Source organism: Arvicola amphibius, chromosome 11 (genome assembly GCF_903992535.2).
Source record: "Arvicola amphibius chromosome 11, mArvAmp1.2, whole genome shotgun sequence".
Lineage (NCBI taxonomy): Eukaryota > Metazoa > Chordata > Mammalia > Rodentia > Cricetidae > Arvicola > Arvicola amphibius.
In genome coordinates, this window is record NC_052057.2 from 95,408,619 (window position 1) to 95,420,984 (window position 12,366).

Consider the following 12,366-nt stretch of genomic DNA (forward strand, 5'->3'; position numbering starts at 1 on the left):
TCGCTGCATAGAGCTGGCAGTTGTGGGGGTAGTCTTCCTTGCCTCCAGGATTCTGTTTCTACTAGCAACAGGGCCTGGCATCCTCCCACACCCATATCTTAGCAACCATGGGAGCCCCTGGCAACTGCTGCCATGGTGACAGGACGGGGAACTAGGAACAGGCCGAGGGGGGAAGCACTTCCTCTGGAGGATTTGGGATGTGCAAGATAGGGGGCTCCCCTCCCATACACAGTCTGGGAGGGGACATGAGCTCCTGCTCAAACACCTCCTCACTGGCACCCACCCCCACCCCCTGCCCACAGGTTCCGGTTCCCTCAGGGTGAGGAAATGAGGGACACCTAGGTTTATGACGTCTCCGTGAGCGGGGAGGACAAGCGGGGGTGTTTGGCGCCAACATGATCACAGATGGGTACATACACTGGCAGAAATGGTGTCAGTAGCCACATACATCCCCCCTCTTCATCATGTAGCCACTTGCCTGTACAGCCATTCATTTAATCATACATGTGTGCTGTCATGAAAATCACATACCGATAACAAGTACAGAATTGGGTATATTACACACAAAGATAATTGTGCAGATACACCCTTACAATGGAATTATTATAACAGTAAATAACTCCCAATCAGACACACTCACACTCTCACAACACACAGACAGCCCTGAACACACAGTAAGAGTTAATTTGAATATTAATCACATGCCAAGCTCAGAACGAAGACCATTATTACATGTGTCACCTTAATTAACCCTTAAAAAAGCCCTGTGAGCTTCCATTGTTGCTTGGCCAATTTGCCAAGAACAAATGAGGCGCCAAAGGGGCGAGTGCCTCCCGAGGTCAACAGGCTCACCGACTTCAGCACTCAGGTTCTTACAGTCCATGCTGCCCTGTGCACTCTGCTCAGACGCCCTGGATGGCGGGTCAGAGGGCAGCGGTGGTGATGTAGACAGGGGAGTTTGGGTCTCACTCCTAAGGACACAAACCTAGAGTCCCTGAAGTTTAGTAGGGGCAGAGCCAGGTGACGCAACATGGACAAGGCTGGAAGCAGCAAGAGGCAGACCTCGATTTAGAAAGGAACATAGCTGCAGGATGTTGGGGTCCCGTGAGAGCCCCCAAATCCTAGGGGGCAGTACCACTCCCAGGCCCCTCTTCCTACGTTGCCCATTTCCATGCCACACCACTTCATCCCCCCTCATCGCTGCCTCATCCCTTCCTCCTCACTCTTGCCCCCCTGGCCTCTCTGTCCCATTTTGTTGCTCCTACAATCTCCGCCCCGGCCTATCTCACCTTCCTCTCACCCCTCACTTCCTCTTTGCCTCCCACCCTATCTTCCTCTGGCCCCTTTCCAGTTCCCATCCCACCTCCTTCAGCCAGATACCTGCTTGTTCCCAAACTGATCACGCCATCTCCCATCCTTCACCACTCCTCTACCCCGCTTCCTCTGCCCACCCTCATTCCTTTTCCTACTCAAATTCCTTTACACTCAGGAGTCCCAGGTGGCCCAGCGGGGAGAGACAGGTAGTTAAGAATATGTAGACCTTGCCTCCAAATCCCCAGACCCCTCTCCTGCTCTAATCTGTGGCCTAGATAGTCCAAGCCTCAGTTTACAGTTCTATCCAGCTTGCATGGCCTCCTAGGTATCTAAATCTGTCTCTTGAAACTGGCAAAGAATGAGAGACGAGAGCATTTTCTCAGGCCTTTTCTCTGTCACTAAATCTCCCAAGAACCCTTCCCCCTCTTCACCCCCAGATTACCCCCTCCCACCCCCGCTCCCTCCAGCACAGATGGGCCTGGGAGACAGTAACGTGGGCGCCAAGCTCGGTGTCTGCTGGAGCGGCGGCTTCCGCTGGCGACCGCCTCCGCAGCCCCGCCTGCTCTGAGTATCGGGGACACTGGGGCTGAGATTTAATGATTTACGGGGGGGGGGCGGTTGGGGGAGCAGAGGTGACAGTGTATGAGAGTGTTAAGAAAGGGGACCATGAGAAGCTGAGGTAAAGAGTTAAAGGGAAAGCCATGAGCTGTGATATTGCAGACCACAGAAATAGGGAGATAAATTAAGAATAAGACAAAAGAAAAAAGTAAGAAAGATACAGAAAAAGACAGAATGTTGGGGTGAGGGAAGGACGGGTATCATGGGGGCAAGAAAAAGAAGTTAAAGACAAAGATGAAAGGTTGATTATAAGGGGCACTGTGGACTCCAAGTAGCTGAGAAGTGGCCGCTCCTAAGAGAGTCAACAGCCAGTGAGAAAGGACTACACGGAAGACGGAAGGCAGCTGGACAGAGAATCATGAAGGTGTCACTCCTGGAGTTACCAGTTACTATAGTGTGCAGAGAGGAGGTGGCAAGGGTACACAGACTCTCAGGTCTGTCCTGGTCTGTTTCGTGCTACAGTTAAGCCATGTCAGGTCAACCCCAGAACAAGACAAAGTAAGGCTAAACCAGGCCAGGTCGGGTTGGCTCACAATTTGCTAAATGGTAAGAAGAGAGGCTACACCTCCCCCAGTGCACTATTCCCGCTCTCCTTCGACTCTCCTAAATGAAGAAAGGAAAGAATGACTGGTGTCACCGCCAAGTGGAGAACGCAGTTTTCCTATTAGGTGGTCTTTGAGGCTGAATTCATTCCAGAAGGTTCTCCCTGGACCCAAGCAGTTGCCAGCACGTCTCACCTCATACTGGAGACTGGACTAATATAGTTGCCCCGCTGGCTACGGTCGAAGTCACAGGGACGAGCCAATAAAATCAAAGGGCGCCTGGAGTTGACGCCCTCTGTCCTTTTCACCAATGACACGACGAGATGGAGAAGAGGTGTGGTTGATTGATCCCGGAGGGCACCAATCACACCCACACCAATCACTGCCCGGAATGTGTGCGCGTGTGGCCGGGTGACAGGGGTGGAGAAGGGGTGGCTATCACCCGGACGCTCGTTGAGAGATGTCCAATCATAGCAGAGTCTGAGCTGAGTGACGGGCAGACAGTACAATGGAAAGCCCGGAGGCGGAGCCGTGGGGGCGGGCTCCCGGTCCCGCTGTCTGCGGCCGGCGGGCAGGCGACTCCTGTCCCGAGTGGAGGCGGCGGAGCCGGAGCCGGGGGAGGGGGCAGCGGCTGATAGAAGGACCGCGGCGGCGCCCGCAGCTCCTCACCGGTGAGGGCGCTGAGCGAGGACTCGGGGGTCCCGGGAGTGGGGCGTCGAGAAGACAGGTCCGGAGCCGGAGGGGGAACGGGGGACACCGAGGGTCCATAGCCTCCTCTGCCATAAGGGTGTGGGGCCTGGAAGTTTGGGGTCTGCCAGGTGCTGGGTGTCTGCGACGAGGGTCGGGCTGGGTCGGGTCGGATTGGGTTGCGCCGGGCAGAGGCGTTTCTGAGCAGGCCAGCCAGCCAGCTGGGGTGACATCACCGACCCCCTCCCCCGCGCGAACCCCCTTCCTTCCTCTCCCCGCCGCGCCTTTTGTCCCGGCCAGGCTCGGCTCTGCCCCGCCCCTCCCCGCCCATCTGCGGAGGAGGAGACTCCCCGTCAGTGACTTCATTGAGTAGATTCTTGGAGATTGGGTTTAGGTCCTCCCCAGAGAGGCGAGAGGAGCTCACTGCCTCTCAGGCCCTCACTATCACACCTGTCACAGGTACACACGCTGCCACTCAACAAGCACATACTGTCACTTCCAGCCTCACTGTCACACAGCCATACAGCCACTCACATTCAGCCAGACACTGCTGTACCTGAGAGCAGGTGGCCTCTGGACCTTCTCCCTCCACTCCGCACCTGGGGATCAGGTCCAGCTCCTGCGGCACGAGACAGGCCTTGCTGGGCAAGGGCCTCTGAGAATCTGAGGAGGTGGCTGCCAGAGCTACAGCGTCCCAAGCAGGCTCCGGTGGAGCGATCAGAGGTGAGGGGCTTGGCTGGGCATGTTTAAGCGCACAGTGCTCTCCTGCCCACCCCCAGCAGCACCCCCACTACAGGCTCGAGGAGCTTTCCGGAGCTTCCCACACTTCTGGGGAGAAGACTTCTTAGCCAGCTTGATGTTTAAAATTCAGCTGGAGCCCTTAAAACTTCGAGCGTGGACGCTGAATGGGTTTGTAAAGTTTCGGTAAGTCCCTCCTGAGAAGGGCACTCATACCCATGCCGAGTCGATTCTCCACATCAGCCATTCCCTGCACTGCCTCCCTCCTTCCTCCCTTGCATCCTCATCTCACCCTGTGACATCCTTTGACCTCACCTGATCGTTTGAATGAATTGTCCCCTATATCATTCATCTGTCTCAAACTCTTTGTTTCCACACCATCTCCGATATTTCAGTTCCTCCCTTCTCCCTTTCAAGCCATGGGTCACCTGTTTTCCACTTTGGCCATTTCCTTTTGTCATCCCTCGTCCCCTCTGTCAGTACCCACGCCTCCCTGTCCTTGACAGTCCCTTTTGCTTTTTATCCTTATTTTTTTTTTCATTCCTAGCTCTACCCTAACATATTCCTCATTCATCAAAGACAGAGCCATGCCATGGGGCTCCTTTGTCATTCTGCCACGTGGCTTGTGGGGAGGGAGAGGGAAGGAGGGTGGAAAGGTGGGAAAGGAGGCAGGTCCTGAGAGTTTGCCCTGTGTCTGTGGAGGCAAGAGAATTATGGGCTGAGAATAGCTAGCAGGTGGATGCCAGGGAGGAAGCTGGCAGTGAAGAGGTAATGAAAGGACCACAAAAGGTGGGCGGGCCGGTAGGCTATGCTACTTGCCCCTCTGCCTAGAGCCTGCTGGAGTTTTCTGGCACCCTGTTGCTGTTCTAGGTTTCTTTCAATCCAGGGGTAAAGAAAGTGTGGGCTGAGGCAAAGATGGCAGACCACCCCATCTCCCTCTCAGACTGCTAATGCCGCTTCCGAAAATGGCTGCCCTCCCCCAGATGCTCTTTCTTCTCTGCCTCCCCCAACTCCTGTCTCCCCCACAGGCGTGACATGCTGGTGTGGGGAAATGGGGGAGTACCCGCCTCTATGGTGACTTCTCTTTGTCAGAGTGAGGTGACTCCCAGAGCCATGAGTCAACCTAGCCACCTGCAGCAGGCCCTATAGGGCCAGGAGCTAAGGCCATTCTCCCTGCCTACCTGGAGCCCCCGAGGCTTCACCCCGACATAGCCCTTAGTCCTGCCAGGATACCTGGTACACCTCACTACTGTGAAGTAGTAGGGTCAGAAAAACAGGCCTCAGCTGTGGCTGCCAGACATTGCTGGAAAGACTCTGGTTCTCCCTGTTTTGACAAGGGTTGGCTACACCTCAAAAATGCTAAAGAACAGCATCTGGCCACTCCCTTCATGTTGTCCACAGACCCACTGATGAGAGCAGGCTATAGTGGAAGAGTCAGAGTATGCTGGTGTCCGTGAACCCCACCAGAAGGGGTTATCGGAGGAGTCAGATCCTAAACTGTAGGAGCAGGTAGAGGAGGGGCTTCAATAAAGGTATTTAGGATAAGGTGGTTGGTGTCCATCCGTCTCCTGGCATCGAGGCTTAAGAAAGCCTTATCTCTGGTGCTTTTGTTCACTACCGTTGGTGCTTAGGCCACATAGACATGTATTCCCACGTCAGTGCGTAGATGCCAGGAAACAAGTGAAGGCAACTGTTACCCTGCTTGGGGGATAGACAGTGCCCCCCTTGCTGATGAGGGTGTTAGAAACAGCAGGTTCCAACGGCTGTGAGTCATCCTGTGATCTGAGTTACACGTGAAGCTTAGTATAGTCTGGGGAGAAAGGGCAGAGAGATCTAGGGTCCCCAGGGGCATAAAAGACTCCAAACTCCCATACCCTGGTTCAACTGGCCGAAGACTGGAGCCTGGTCCCAGTCCTGGGCTACTACCCCAGCTGTCCTCAGTCCGGGCACCATGCCTGAGGTGTGGCGTAGGAAGACTACGAAGTTCAGGTGACCTCACTCAGTCCGCTGACCTTCGCCAGCTTCTGTGAGTCTGTCAGTCTACAGAGCCATCTCACTCAGAAGGGCCTCCCAGGGGTCCTCAGGCTGGCTCAAGGGTCTGGGCCTCCGCCTAGCCCCAAGAAGTGGACCACAAAGGAATCACAGAATCCTAGCATGTCAGAACTGGAAGACGTCATCTAGCCCAAAACTTTCATTGTACAGATGGGGAGAGAGAGGCCCAGAGAACAGGCATGACCTATTGAAGGTCAGACAGGGAGTCATTTTAAGGATTGCAGGATCATCAGGAGTGGGGCTGGGCTGTAGAGAACAAGGCACCAAAGACTGGACTTGGGTTCTTTCAGAAACAAGGAGCCCAGCACTGGTCCAGTGGCTGTGATGGGGAAAGATTATTACAAGATTCTCGGAATCCCGTCAGGGGCCAATGAGGATGAGATCAAGAAAGCCTATCGGAAGATGGCCTTGAAATACCACCCAGACAAGAACAAAGAACCCAATGCTGAGGAGAAGTTTAAGGAGATTGCTGAGGCCTATGACGTGCTGAGTGACCCTAAGAAACGGAGCCTGTATGACCAGTATGGGGAGGAAGGTAAGAAGGTGGTACAGCTGCCCAAACCTGGACCCCAGGTGAGCCAGCTCTCATAATGGTGTTGAAGGAGGCAAGTTTCCTTAGAGCAGCCCACTCACTCACTACCTGGTCCCTGCTCACTCTCCTCCCCATCTATCTCTTCCCCCTCCCTTGTCCCCTTCTAGCCCTAGAGAGGCTGGCGTCTGAGCCAGAGGCCTCCTCCCCCTCTCCTCCTACCTTCTTTCCTTCCCAGCCTTATTAGTCCTGCCTGAAGTCCCCGCTGCTTCATTGGCTGATCTGAAAGGTTGGGGAGATCCAGCCGTGACTCTCTGAGGACGGCATTTACATTCATCAGCATAAAAGTCTGGCCCTTGAACAGCGGGGAATTAACCACTAGAGTTCTGAGTGGAAATGGTTGTTGCCACCATCCCCCAAACCCTGGCCACTTTGGGCCAGCAGCACAGATTTGTCTCCCAGAGGAAGTGGCAGGGATCCAGGAGTGGAAGGGGAGATGTTGCTGGCATCTTACCCCATCCCTAGGGCAGCTGGTGGGCATGCACAGGGCGGACAGCAGGAAAGGCCCAAATAAAGCCTCTAAGAGCGTGGCTCCTCCCAGCACATCCCCCGGGCATGATGTAGCTGCTAATTCTGGGCCTGCCCCTCGGGGCCCGCCTGCCACCCGCCAGCCACAGGCACCTGTCAGGCTATATTAAGAGACATTGTCACAGTTGAGGACTCTCCTTCCTGGGAAGACCTGCCCTTCCTCCTAACGACATGCACCGTTCTCTCACACTGTCCTCCTCTTCACCTTCCCCAGCGTGTGCTTAGAATGAGACCGGCTAATGGCATGTACCATGCCTCACTAAAGGCAGGGGCTCAAGAGCATGCTCCTTCCGTCCCCTCTTCATTTTGTGTCTTGTTTGTCTCTGCCGCTTTCCTCCCTGTGCCCTGTCTTCCCAGCCCCCTCTTTTTAGTCTCCATGCTGTGAGCTTACTCCATTTTTCCCTGATCATTCCTAGGCTTGCCAATTCTCAGAGAGATCAGGCACCTGCTTGAATCCCCGGCATTCTCCCAGTAGGGAGGGAGAATGGGAAGGATGGGAGTGGGGAAAGAAGACAGGCAGTGCAGGCGCCACGCCTCACGTGGCCTGTCTCAGAACTGCATCTAATCCTGCACGTAACCTTTGTTAAGAGAAGGAGCTGGAGAAGCTACTGAGAAACTTCCTCCCCCACAACATACAAGCCCAAACCCAAATGAAGGAAACACCCAGACTCGAACCCTAGGCCCCTGGGTTCTGGTGTAGATCTCTGTGGCCCAGGGAAGACCTCTGGGTTGGAGGAGGGAGAAACCGCCTTGGAAAGTCAGGTCTATTTCTGTCTGCTCTGCCTCTTCCTCAACAGCCAGCCAGAACAATTGTGCACGGAGTGTGTGTGCAGCTCTGGCTTGGGACAAGTTGTTCTCTTTGAAGTGGGGTGGTGTGGTAGAGTCCCCACAGTGAGAATTACCCGCCTCTTGTTCTCAGTCCAGACTCCTGCTTTCTCAGCAAGCTCTGCCTAGCTTCGTAAACTTGCTTCATTGCTAGCCCTTAACAGAAGAACAGACCCCACGTCTTAGGTGAGAGGTTCAGAGGCAGCTGCCACAAGCCCCTGAATGCCTGCTATTTGCTTGGCCTCTCTAATGAAACCCAAACCCGTCCTTGTGGTCCCATGAAATAAGAGGATAACTTAGGCCCAGGTTCCCAAGGCCAATTGAAATTTTAGATAAAAGGCTCAAAGAGGGCTAAGAATATAGTCTAGTGCTAGAGCACAGCACACGAAGCCCTAGGATCATCCCAGAAGCACTAAATAAACCAGTAAGTCTCAATGAGAGGGGCACCAGCCCTGAATCAGTCTGTGTTAATCCCCTCCCCCATACTTCCCACTACCCCATCACACACCTACCATAAAAATACCACCCAGAAATCCAAGTCCCTTAGACAAGACCCAACTCCAGAGAGAGCATCTGCGGTCGTCCCTTGCATGGTGCCAGCCCACTGTGTGGTGGTTGCTCCACATTAGCTGTGGGATGCAGGGCTGGTGTGAAGTAACTCTGGGGAAGCTGGTCCATTGGAGCCTATGTCTGTACAATATGTGAATGACAGTCTCTGAAGCTGTGTGTCACGGGACCAGAGTATGGGAAGAAAGTAATTGAGTTTTTTTCTAGAAAAATCGTTTTCCATTTCCATGTCAATGAGCTTCCCTGTTTTTTGAGACCTCTTGCTTTCCTGTTGGAGCAACAGTTAAGGAAAGATGAAGAACCAAAGCAGGGTTCCTCCTGGATTGTGTCCACACGTCATTTAGGACAGGTCACTCACTAGCCCCTCTGTGGTCAACCTGTCTGTCTGTTTCTAGCTCTGTGTGTCTTGGGAAGTAAACAGGGATTTGGGAGTCAGGTATAGTCTGTCATGTGATACGAGGCCAGCTGCCTAAGCTTTTATGAGGCATGTTTGGACTGAGTAAGTGGGAAGGATTACATAACAGAGGCTATCTCCTAAGTCCACTAGTCCTATCTTTTCAACTCACTGGCTAACTAGCTTGATGGAATCTCAAGATGCAGGTTGTCTGGGTTTGTGTTTTGAGAACAGGTCTCATCGCACGGCCCAGACTGGCCTGAAACTCTCAGTCCCCTACCCAGTCTTTTGGATATTGAGGTTACAAATATGCACCACCACGCCCAGATATCTGCCCCTAAATATGTAGTTAATTGAGTGGATATTAATTTTGTCCAACACTTTTTATACTGTTACCCTCTCTGTGGGAGTTAAAGATTGCTTCTTTCTCTAGGTCCATGAACTGGCAGCTTAGCGGGCAGGGGAAAAAGACTGGGTTGGGGCCAGGATGGGCCACACTGCCCCTAATTTCTCCTCCCCTTTAGGCCTCAAGACCGGCGGTGGTACGTCAGGTGGCTCCGGTGGCTCCTTTCACTACACCTTTCATGGGGACCCTCATGCCACCTTTGCTTCCTTCTTTGGTGGCTCCAACCCCTTCGATATCTTCTTTGCCAGCAGCCGCTCCACTCGGCCCTTCAGTGGCTTTGACCCAGATGACATGGATGTGGATGAAGATGAGGACCCATTTGGTGCCTTTGGCCGCTTTGGCTTCAATGGGCTGAGTAGGGGTCCAAGGCGAGCCCCAGAACAGCTGTACTCCCGGCGCAAGGTGCAGGACCCCCCTGTGGTGCATGAGCTTCGGGTGTCCCTGGAGGAGATCTACCATGGCTCCACTAAGCGTATGAAGATCACAAGACGGCGCCTTAACCCTGATGGGCGAACTGTGCGCACTGAAGACAAAATCCTGCACATCGTCATCAAGCGTGGCTGGAAGGAAGGTACCAAGATCACCTTCCCCAAAGAAGGTGATGCCACACCTGACAACATCCCAGCCGACATTGTCTTCGTGCTCAAAGACAAGCCTCATGCACACTTCCGCCGAGATGGCACCAATGTGCTCTACAGTGCGCTGATCAGCCTCAAGGAGGTGGGGCGTGTGTGTGTGTGTGTGTGTGTGTGTGTGTGTCTGTCTGTCTGTCTGTCTGTCTGTCTGATAGGAGTCATCTCTTTCCTTTCTCACATCCCCCACACCCTGTGTACATCTTCCTTCCTCCCCACCCTCCGCCTCCCTTTGCCTCACTCTCTACCTTGTTTTTCCCAGGCGCTGTGTGGCTGCACTGTGAACATTCCCACCATTGATGGCCGAGTGATCCCTTTGCCCTGCAATGATGTAATCAAGCCAGGCACCGTGAAGAGACTCCGTGGGGAGGGTCTCCCCTTCCCCAAGGTGCCCACTCAGCGGGGAGACCTTATTGTTGAGTTCAAAGTTCGATTCCCAGACAGATTAACACCACAGACCCGGCAGATCCTTAAGCAGCACCTACCCTGCTCCTAGGCTCTGCCCCGGCCAGTCTGGAGCCTACCACAGCAATACCCCCACACTCACCCCATCTCATGTGGACCCAGCTGGATGTCCACTGGACACTGGCACTTTTCTAAAACGCAAACAAAAGCCACTGATTTTCAGGAAAACGTTCCTGTCCCCAACCCCTTTCAGAGCTGGGCTGCTTTGGGGGAATGGGAGGGAGGTGGGGAGAGCTAGCCCAGGCCAGGGGTCAATTTTCTGTCACTAGCTTTGAATCCAGTCCCCACTCCAGGGGCTGGAGAGTGACTTGAGTGCTACTTGAAGATCTAGAGTCCTTGTCCATGCCTGTAAATAGCATGTCCTCCTCCCTCTCAGCCTTGCTAACCCTTTCCTCTCCCTTCCCTTTGGCGTCCTCCTGTTTCTGGAGAAAGAGGACAGAAAGGACCCCCCCCCCCGGGTCTGTAGTGTCCAAGACTAACCCACAAGTATTCATGCACACGAAGCACTTGCCTGAAGTGGTCTGTGTCTCCCTGGGAGACGAGAGGAGAGGACATAGGAAGGAGAGGTCGTTACTTGTGAACAAGGCCATTCATTGAGCACGAGACACTTTTTCATTTGGGGCAGGGAGGTGAACCACCACTCAGGAGCCTCCCCAACAACTGCCCTGCCCTACACCCACCGAGTTGGAGGGCCCGCTCCCCCTGCTGCTCTGAGGAGTGTTCAAGGATTACATTACAGCTAAGAGGTGGGGCAGGACCCATCTCCCAGCCACTGTCAGGAAGGAAAGGGCTTTGGGGTCAGGTGGCAGCTACTCCCCACTAAGAGATTCAGGATCATAGGTTCCTCCCCACATCTCTGAACTCAGGGTCTAGCCACCCCAAACTTCCAAACCCCACTTTTGTGATATGTGAAGCTACTTATTTCTTACCTTTCTGGAGGCTGTGTCGGAGATTTCCAGCCCCTCTACCTGTGTGATCCCCACCTCACTCCCACAGTTGTACAGAAGTCAAATAGTGAAGGAGATGGGAGAAGCTGCTTCAGCTGGTCCTGGGGTGGGCTCTTTAGGTTTTCTCACTTTGACAAGCCCCTGAATGTTTTTATAGTAGTTTTTTGTATTTTTTTGTAATGACAGTATTATGAAAAAAATAAAGTATTTTAAAAATATGGCCTCTGAACAGGAGCAGGGCCCCCGGGGTGCAGGCAGGAATGCAGGGGCACTGTCAGCCTCCTTCCAGAGCCCTGATCACCCCCAGAAAAGCTAAGCAACCTCAGTCTAAGCCGAAGCCGACCCCTTCTTCTTGTAAGCTCTGACTTTTTGGAGTTCTGGAACATATACCCCAAACAACAAAGCTAGAAGCCACAGCCTAGCTGTCTGTGGAGAAGATGCCCTTGGCTGTGAGAAACAGAGCCTGTTCTCTTCAGAAGCTGTGTCAACATGAGAGCTAACAGACTTGTCTGAACGTTCTCTTTGAATTAGAGACATTTTATTCCTTGGAGGGAACGGAGGACTTTCTGACTGACGAGAATAGGCACACTCCCAAAGACGGTTTGGCCACCAAGTGGGCTGGAGAGATGGCTCAGCGGCTAAGAGCACTTCCTGTTCTTACAGAGGAGCCAAGTTCAGTTCCCAGAACACACATCAAGCAGCTCACAGTGGCTCAGGGGAACCTGACAACCCTGGCCTCCTCAGGAACCTGCATTCATTCACATGCACAATTAATTAAAAATAATAAAACTAATTTTTTTTAAAGTTTGGGTACAAAGAATGTAGCTAGAGCATGCTGGCAGGCCTGGCTGGGGATCTGGGTTCCGCTAAGGGCACTAACCACAGTTGCTACTCCTCGAATCACAGCATTTTCTGAGAATGTCTGTCCTGGTACCTGACTTGCCTGTCCCTGCTAGACAACCCTGAATCTCAGAGTCTGGTTAATACTACATAAAAGCCACTGCCTTTTCCCCTTGGATCTGGGTAGGAACGAATCCTGTGGTTACAGATATGGCTACCTTC

The 12,366-nt window shown here is 53.4% G+C and overlaps 1 protein-coding gene across 5 annotated transcripts; it reads left to right on the forward strand.

Annotated features, from left to right (window-relative positions):
* Positions 1-3,032: 3,032 nt before the first annotated feature.
* On the forward strand, positions 3,033-11,522 carry Dnajb5 (DnaJ heat shock protein family (Hsp40) member B5). Of its 5 annotated transcripts, XM_038348130.1 has the most exons (5): positions 3,070-3,145; positions 3,621-3,884; positions 6,242-6,486; positions 9,379-9,980; positions 10,155-11,522. In XM_038348130.1, exons 3-5 carry the CDS (start codon positions 6,276-6,278, stop codon positions 10,386-10,388), a joined length of 1,047 nt encoding a protein of 348 aa, XP_038204058.1. In that variant the 5' UTR covers positions 3,070-3,145; positions 3,621-3,884; positions 6,242-6,275; the 3' UTR covers positions 10,389-11,522. The 5 variants fall into 5 exon arrangements, with proteins under 5 accessions (XP_038204056.1, XP_038204059.1, XP_038204058.1 ...); XM_038348128.1 differs by lacking the exon at positions 3,621-3,884 and having other exon boundaries at positions 3,033-3,145; XM_038348131.1 differs by lacking the exon at positions 3,621-3,884 and having other exon boundaries at positions 3,069-3,201.
* Positions 11,523-12,366: the final 844 nt, after the last annotated feature.